Source organism: Egretta garzetta, unplaced genomic scaffold, assembly GCF_000687185.1.
Source record: "Egretta garzetta isolate BGI_Z169 unplaced genomic scaffold, ASM68718v1 scaffold767, whole genome shotgun sequence".
Lineage (NCBI taxonomy): Eukaryota > Metazoa > Chordata > Aves > Pelecaniformes > Ardeidae > Egretta > Egretta garzetta.
The window spans coordinates 206,370-214,540 of NW_009260278.1; the positions used below are offsets into that span (position 1 = coordinate 206,370).

General features: G+C 56.9%; 1 protein-coding gene across 1 annotated transcript in view; it reads left to right on the top strand.

The window, feature by feature from the left end:
- The window catches only part of PTGER2 (prostaglandin E receptor 2), a 5,785-nt gene extending 1,289 nt beyond the window's left edge, over window positions 1–4,496 (top strand). The window contains exons 3-4 of the mRNA XM_009642507.2: window positions 2–663; window positions 2,887–4,496. Coding sequence (XP_009640802.1) covers window positions 2–663; window positions 2,887–3,132 — 908 coding nt within the window. The 3' untranslated portion in view covers window positions 3,133–4,496. The remainder of the gene's footprint in view (window position 1; window positions 664–2,886) is intronic.
- The last annotated feature ends 3,675 nt before the right edge of the window (window positions 4,497–8,171 follow it).

Here is an 8,171-nt window from a genome sequence, read left to right on the forward strand (position 1 = left end):
CTGGTGGTCACCGACCTGCTGGGCACCTGCTCCGTCAGCCCCTTCGTCTTGGCTTCCTACCACCACAACCGCACCCTGACCGCCCTGGCCCCAGGAAGCCGCATCTGCCTCTACTTCGGCTTCGCCATGAGCTTCTTCGGCCTCGCCACCATGCTCATCCTCTTCGCCATGGCGCTGGAGCGATGCCTGGCCCTGGGGTGGCCTTACTTCTACGAGCGCTTTCTCAGCCCCCGCACGGGCTTGGTTGCCCTGCCCGCCATCTACACCTTCTCCGCAGCCTTCTGCTCCTTGCCGCTGGCGGGCTTCGGGCGGTACGTGCAGTATTGCCCCGGCACCTGGTGCTTCATCCAGATGCACCTGGACTACCACCAGCACAACAGCAGCAGGGGGGTGTCCGGGTTGGACGTCACCTTCTCACTGCTCTATGCCACCCTGCTGCTCTTCCTCATCCTCTCCGTGCTGCTCTGCAACCTCAGTGTCATTGCCAACCTGGTCCGCATGCACCGCCGTGGGCAGAAGCCCCGCCGGCTGGCCACGCTCGAGCAGCCCCAGGGGGCCGGCAGCTGCAGCCGGCGCATGTTCTCCATGGCTGAGGAGATCGACCATCTCCTTCTCCTCTCCATCATGACCATCATCTTCGTCATCTGCTCCCTGCCATTCACGGTGAGTGCGACTACCCCTCTCCTGGGCTGGGGTCCCTCTCCCCAGCACCCCTGTTTCTCTCCCTCCCTTTATAAGGCTCCCTGCCACTCCACTGCCCAAACCTCAAGGGCTGGGGTCAAAGCTTAGCTCCTCCTGAAGCTCAGGAGAGGCCGGGTCTGCCACAAACTCTAGGCAATGTGCATGTCCCATGGGGAGTCACCCCCCCCAATATCCCGAGTGCTGGCAGGAGGACGGAGTAGCAGGGGCAGGGGTGCCCTCCCACCTCACAGCAGCTCTGAGGCCAGGCAGGGCCCAGGGTAGGGGTCCCCTGGACCATGCAGCATCGCATTCCCAGGAGCCGGGCACTCATGGTGGAGGTGTGAGGGATGGCAGAGCAATAAATTAGACATCCAAAGGTGGGGATGAAGGAGATGACGCGGGGCTGGAGGCGGTGTGTGTCTGTGCTGGGTGGACAGAGTTATCCCAGATTTCCGTGGCAAGAGGGAAGGATGGAGCTGGAGATGTGGGCAGGCAGCACCGGCCTCACCATTAGACGGAGGCCTCTGCTCCTCCGCAACAATGCTGGGGCACGGGCACAGAGATGGGTGATTGCTGGGCACGGGGACCGGGCACATGGACTGCAGCGTGCCTCGTCCCAAGGGATGGTGCTCACATCCCGTGCTCCGTCCACGCGCGAGGCTTCCATCAGAAATATGGGGTCGAAACACCGCAGCCGAGTGAGGAAGGGGAGAGAGCAAGTCCCCCGACTCTGCCCCGTGCTCTCCCCACCAAAAGAGATGCTTTTCATCCGTCCAAGCCATATTACGTCAGCAGCATCGTGGACGTCGGAGCACCTCGAGCTACTCATGTCCCTGGCCCGTGTGCGTGAGCCCACCGCGGCGGGAGGTCATTTTATTCCCATTAGAAGCGAGCCCCACGAAGGTCAGGAGCGCAGCCAGCACTAATTTTGTGCTCACGGAGTTAAACAGATGCTACCTTCCCTTCATGCTCTCTTTCTTTTCCCAAGGGAAAAGAAAATAACCACGGGCTGTAGCCGAGCCAGGCTGCCTGGACTTTTAAGTCAGAGAAAAGACAAAGCAGTAACGTCCGGGCGATCGTCAGCATCCCGGGAGCCAGACTCAACATCCTGAGAGACACTTCAGCTCCCGTCAATGGGCCCACGCCTCCCTGTGTCCCAAAAAAAGCCGTGGTCGTTACAAAGCGGGATCCCTTGATGGGGACACGTGGGCAGGGCCCTACGGGTCTGCCGGGGGCAGATGGGATGGGAAAGTGCTGCTGACGGGGATCCCGTGGGCTTTGTGGTAGCAGATACAGTCTTATCCAGAAGCACAGCCGGCTTTTCCTTTCCCATTGCCGGGCTCCCATGTGGGGTTGCGTTTGGGCTGCGTTTTGGCAACATCTCAGACCGAGCTGCCGAATGCTGCCGGTGCCTCCTTGGTGTGACACTTTCTTTTTTGGCTGGGGCTGCCCGCAGCAGCCACCCTCCAAGGAGCAGCCCGGGCATGTGAACCCAGAGAGCATCAGGCCTCAGCACCGCAAAAACCTTCCCCAAAAAAGCCCCAAGCCCAGGGCAGCCCTCGGAAATGCTGCGCTCTTGGCAGCCCCAGCTACCGGCTGCACTGTGGCCACCTCATGCCCTGGGATGCACCAGCCCCGGGGGGTACCCAACAGAGCCCGGCCAGAGGAGGGATGCTTGTGCCTCCCATGCCCCCAGCTCCCATCCCCATCTGAGCATCCCCTCTCCCCCGAAGCAAGGGGGCGGCGATTCGGCCCGTGCCCCCAGCTCCCATCCCCATCTGAGCATCCCCTCTCCCCCGAAGCGAGGGGGCGGCGATTTGGCCCGAATGAGTAAGGGGTGCTGAGTCACCCTTCCAGGAAGCCCGGTAAGCTGCTATGAGTCGGCATGTCGCAGGAAGGACCAGAGCGGTCCAGGACCCCCACGTCCTCTCTCCATCTTGCATGTTCATTTGTCCCGTGTGGTTTTCAAGGAGAGACCCACCGCTTCCATGAGCAGCGCGCTGGCTTAATTGCGTTAGGGCTAAACGAAGTTTTGCTGTGTGCTGAGAGCAGAGCACAGGCCTGGCTTTCGTTAGCAAGAAGTTTGCTTAAACTGGTGGAGGCAGCAAGTGTGTGGGGACAGCCCAAATCTCCCCAAGAAGCTGCCCAGGGGCCAGCTCCTGGAAGGCCAGACCCAGTATTATTTCTCCCCGTTGTGTTTTACAGATCCGTGCCTACATGAACAAGTTCAGCAAGGGACAGGACAACCAAGACTGGGACCTCCTCGCCCTGAGGTTTCTCTCTATTAATTCCATCGTCGACCCTTGGGTCTTCGCCATCCTGAGGCCACCGGTCCTGCGGTTCATGCGCTCCCTGCTGTGCTGCCAGGTGACCCCCATGAGCCAGGACAGACGGACTCCGTCCCCCGCAAAGACAAAATTGGAAGCACGGCTGGACTCCTGTGGGCAGTAAAATCCATCAGCCTTTCCAGGAGACGTCTGCCAGGCTGGGGTGAAGCACGGCCCTGGCAGATGTTGATGAAGCTCTGCCTAATGGCCCATGAAGAGACGTATCTGCTGCAGGGTGGGCCAGCTACGGGTGGCCCGGCCAGGTGTCACCATGTGTCTGGGAAACCCCTGGAAACCCAGCGTGGTCTCTCACAAGGCAAAAAATACCGTGAGACAGGATCGGAAGGGCTGATGAGTACCTGGATATCGCTGTCACCCTTAGGCAGGGCTGTTCCCACCCAGCAAAGGGTGCAGGCTGTGTTTGGCCAGGGGGTGAAGCATGGGGGGATTTGCTATAACACTACTGCTGCGGGGCTGGTGCTGGGGAGCAGAGCTCCCTGCTGCTGTGCTTCCCAGCAAGGTCCAAGCGGTCATTTTGGGCTGTGGGCAGTGTGCAGGCAGGGGTACGGAGATGGGGCTGGGTGGCCACCGTTGCTGCAAGCACCCATCTCTGCCCTCAGGTCCCTAGGGATTGGGTAGGAGAGGAAAGGAGCAGTGTATCCCTAAATATTCCCCTTTATTTGGTAGGCTGGTTGCCTAAAGAAATGCACTTTATGGGGTGTAGGTCTGTGTGCATGTGTCTGTCTTTCTGCCCCCGCCCCTAGAGATTTTAGGCTCTGGTGGGTGTCAGCTCAGCATATCTGAGGGGCACCCTAGCAGAATAAAAGCCCAGTTGTGGCACTTCCCTGGCGCTGTGGTGGCCAGCGGAGCTGTGTCACCCCTCTTGAGCACCCGTTTTGCAATTATTTTGCCCCATGATTTGTGCAGGAGCCAGGGGAATGAAGACCCCGCCTAAGGAACGGGAGGTTTCGGTCACAGCCGTGCGCTTCACCCACGTCCAGGGTGATGCTGCTGATGGGTTTTGGGTTGGTGTGGAGGAAGGCTCATCAAGAGCCTCTGCTCATCCTCCTGCCAGCCTGGGACAAACCTGCTCAGGGGCATCACTTCTCTAGAGGGTTTATTTGAAAAAAAACCCCAAACCTGAACCCCCCAAACCCAACAAAACCATAAACAACAGTGCAGAAACATGCAGGTCATCAATCCTGCCCTGTCTGTTGGCATCCTTCAGTGCTGCCGTTTTGTTTTGTGGGATGTGTCTGCTTCTGGGGGCTCCGGGCTGGTACCCAGTGGGGTGAGGAGCATGCGACCCCATGGGCGAGCTGGGTTTGTCCTGAGGCCATTGCTGCCATCAGGGGTTGCTGGCTTGGGGCTCGTGGCTCCTGTTCGTGCAGCAGCCAGCAAACGTGGTATCGTTGTGCTACCGCACGTGGGGCGTCTCGCTGTCCGTTTGAGAGCTGTGGCTCTGCTCAGAGAGCCTAAAGGTGCTGAGATTTGGAGCTTTTCTGCGGTTCATTAGTTGAGGTGATGTAAAGAACAATAAAATATTATTATTTAAATAATAAATGTCTCTCAAAGGAGCCTGCTGAATCATGCGTGGGTTTGTGACGATGATGTAGATCTGGCTCCTGGAGGAAATGTGTTGTCTGCCTGGAGCATCAGTGGGGTGAAGCCTCAGGGATGGGGGGAGAGGGTAGGAGGGGAGGCTGAGAGGGGAAACGTCTGCCTACAGTTTCCTAAAAAGTGAAAATAAACCGTGTTTTATAGCTGTGTGATGACATTTTTGCCTTGCCTCTGCAACCTGGCCCCCGAGCTACAAGGAATACCCCCACCTCTGAGCTCTTCCCTAAAACTTGTATAGCCCGAAGCCAGGGAGAGGCAGGCTAAGCTCCTACCTGTTATCAAAATACAAAAAACCAAAATACCTACCCTAAAAAAAGGCAGAATTTAGGTCACTTTTGTCAGGCAGCCAATATCCACAGGAAGTTTACTGGCCTCCGAAATGTGTGTGGGCAGATGTCAGGCATGGGCTGCTATTGCTCAAGCCCTGCCGGCGGGCTTCTGGCAGCGCACGGCAGCTGGGGGGCAGCTGGGGGGTCTCAGTAGGGGGATTTTGGGGTGGAGGGGGTTGTGAGATGTGCCTTGCATGTGGGGCTGCAGCTGGGGTGCTCCCCACGCTGTCTTGTAACTCGTGTTATTAAGTGACGCTGAGCCCTGGCTCTCCACGTACTGCTCCGAGGTCACGGTCGCCCCCTCCCCATTTATTCCCCCATCCGTGCACACAGCTGTGGCAAAGGCACTTTCTGGATTTGGGGTTTGTGCACCCCGTTGCGTCTGGCTGGCTTGAAAAGGAGCCAAAACCTTCAGGAAAAGCCATGGGTCCGTGTGCTTTATTTGTCCGGATGGTTGTGACCTGGTTGCTCATGCGGGAATTTTGGGATCAGTTGCCTAATCCTCTTCTAAGCCAGAAGGAAAGGCTGCCTGGCATGCAAAAGATGGAAAGAAAAGAAAAAAAACCCCAAACCATCACATTGGAAATGGTGGTGGGGGGTCACACCCCGCAGAGAACAGCCTGCCGAGGCATGTGACAGCGATGGGAAGAGGAGCCAGGACCATCCATGGCAGCACAGGGGACAACCCGAAGGCGGGATGCTCCCAGCAGATCTCACTCCAAGGATCCACTCCCGCCGGCCACCAGCTTGGCTGCTGACCACTAATTGCTGGCTGCTTGTTTTTTTGGGAGGTCTATGGCTCCTGGTCAGGAAATGCAGGGCTGGGAGACAACCTCCCAGCATCCATCCCACTGGGATCTGCTTTTCATAGGGTAACGCTGTGGCTGAGCCCCTCACATGCGAGTGGTCCCCAGTAAGGGCCAGCAATCCTGAAATTTAATGCAGAAAATAAAAAAAGAGAAATTGGCTATGAGCCGGGGAGAGGCTTGGTGCGTGCGAGGAGAGGAACAACCCCCCCCCCTGCCCCGAGACCCGAGTCCCTTTGCCGTGATGCGTCCTGCAAAGATGGGTCCCTTGCCCAGAGATGCTGTGGGACACCACTCTGCTTGGGGACCCCTCTACACCCTGCTCCTCTGGGAGGGCTGCGGTCTCAGCCCCCCTCTCAGCTGCTTGCCCATGGCTTACCCCCGTCCACTGCTGTCCTCCGAGCCCAGAAAACAAAAAAAAAGCAATCAGCCCTCCTCCTCCTTCTTTCAGATGAGAAAAGAGCCTTAATTAGAGCTCTGCCGGGACAAGGAGGGCCATGAATTTTTCTGCATCCTGAGCAGTGAGCCTGCACAAACCACTGCTTTTATTAGCATCACACAGGAGCCATTACAAAAGCCAAATTAATTTGACTCTCTTCAGCTCAATTGACGTCTGCTCAGCTTAAACGCAAGATGCCAAAGTGTCATTTTGTTGTCTGTGCTGACCCTTAATGATTTTTTTATTTCCATACTGTGGAGCGGAGCCGGAAATCCGCTCGTGCAAGAAAGCGCCAGGCAGGTCTTGACATCTGCATTTCCATCTGGAAATCAAGCTGCTGAACAGGAGCCAAGGAGGAGCCACCCTTTGGGGACAAGGGATGGCATCAACTGCCCACCAGACTTCTTAAAAAATGGAGAGGGACTTTCTGCAGCTGGCGGAGGGACCGGGGAGCTGCGGGACCCGGGAGATCGGGACCCTCCCAGAGCAGCCTGGGGGGGTGGCTCCGAGTTGCACCCTGCAGCAGTGAGGAAGCCAGCATCTGCATCTCCTTCTGGGCTGTCTCCCTTAAAAAGAAAAACCCAAAGGGCCCAGGCGGTGGGATATGTTTTGGATGGGAAATGATAGTGATGCAATGCAGCATTTTGGAGAAAATGGACATTTTTGGAGAGTACAGAAGAAAGGAGGGGAGCTTCCCTCTTGCTTGCTCCTTTTCTGGCTTGCTTGGAACATCTCTCATGGATTTGTGTGCTGTCAGCAAGGAGCGGGCCCTCTACAACTGCCTGACAGGAGGGTGTAGTGAGGTGGGTGTTGGTCTCTTCTCCCAGGTAACGGGCGATAGGATGAGGGGAAATGGCCTCAAGTTGTGCCAGGACAGGTTTAGGTTGGACATTAGGAAAAATTTCTTCACCGAAAGGGCTGTCAGGCTCTGGAATGGGCTGCCCAGGGAGGTGGTCGAGTCCCCATCCCTGGAGGTATTTAAAAGAAGGGTAGATGAGGTGCTTAGGGACAGGGTTTAGTGGTGGGATGGCAGGGTTAGCTTAACAGTTAGACTTGATGATCTTAAAGGTCTTTTCCAACTTAAACAATTCTATGATTCTATGATTTTCTGGCTGCTTTGGCCTCCTGGCGTATCCCAAGTGCTTCGGCCACGGGTCCGCCACGAGAGCCCTCCCATCCCCATTCATGGGGGCCAACAAATGTGGGCAACATTCGGGGACAACCTGCAAAGGTGGGTGATGCAATGTGCTGCCATGCGGCAAAGCCCCAGCATCCCTGTGGAGCGCCTCTGGGATTGCTGGTCCGGTCCTACGGGAGGCTGGAAGGAAAGCAGAGCCCTGGGAAGAAGGGGAGAGCCAGGCAGGAGGCAGCTGCCCTGCCGGGGCGGCTGCATTTCTGGGCAAAATGGGCAGCCAGCCCACCTCCCCTGGCTCCAGAAGGGCATGTGGCGCGATATCTATTAAACTGGATTAAAAGAAATGAGGCAAGGAAGTGACTTAAGGGGAGATGGCATAGCTGGGCTCCCACACCAGCTTTGCAGCAGCGCCAGGGCTTACCTCAGCATCGGATGTCAGCATCCGATGACGGCAATTCCCCACGGCTCACGTGCAGGGAAAAGAGGAGAAGCATTTGGCTTTACCGTAGCTGCCTCCTGCTTTTTGCAGCTGCTTTCAGATCTCTGCATCCCCATGTATTAATGTGAAATCTTTCCAGCTCCTCTGGGTCCCTCGGGTCACCCCCCCAGCTCTCATTTCCCTGGATTCACCTTTTTGGTCACTGGGAACTAACACCGTCCGACAGCATCCCCAGCGGGGAGAGCTGGCAGTTAAATCAGGCTGTATTTTAGCTTACAGCCAGGTAAGCAAGGGTATCACCCCTTTCCAGGGAGGCTGCTGGGGTACCCCAAACATCAAAGGCATAAAATCACCCAACACCCAGACCCAGAATAAATAATTCGTGGCCCATCCCC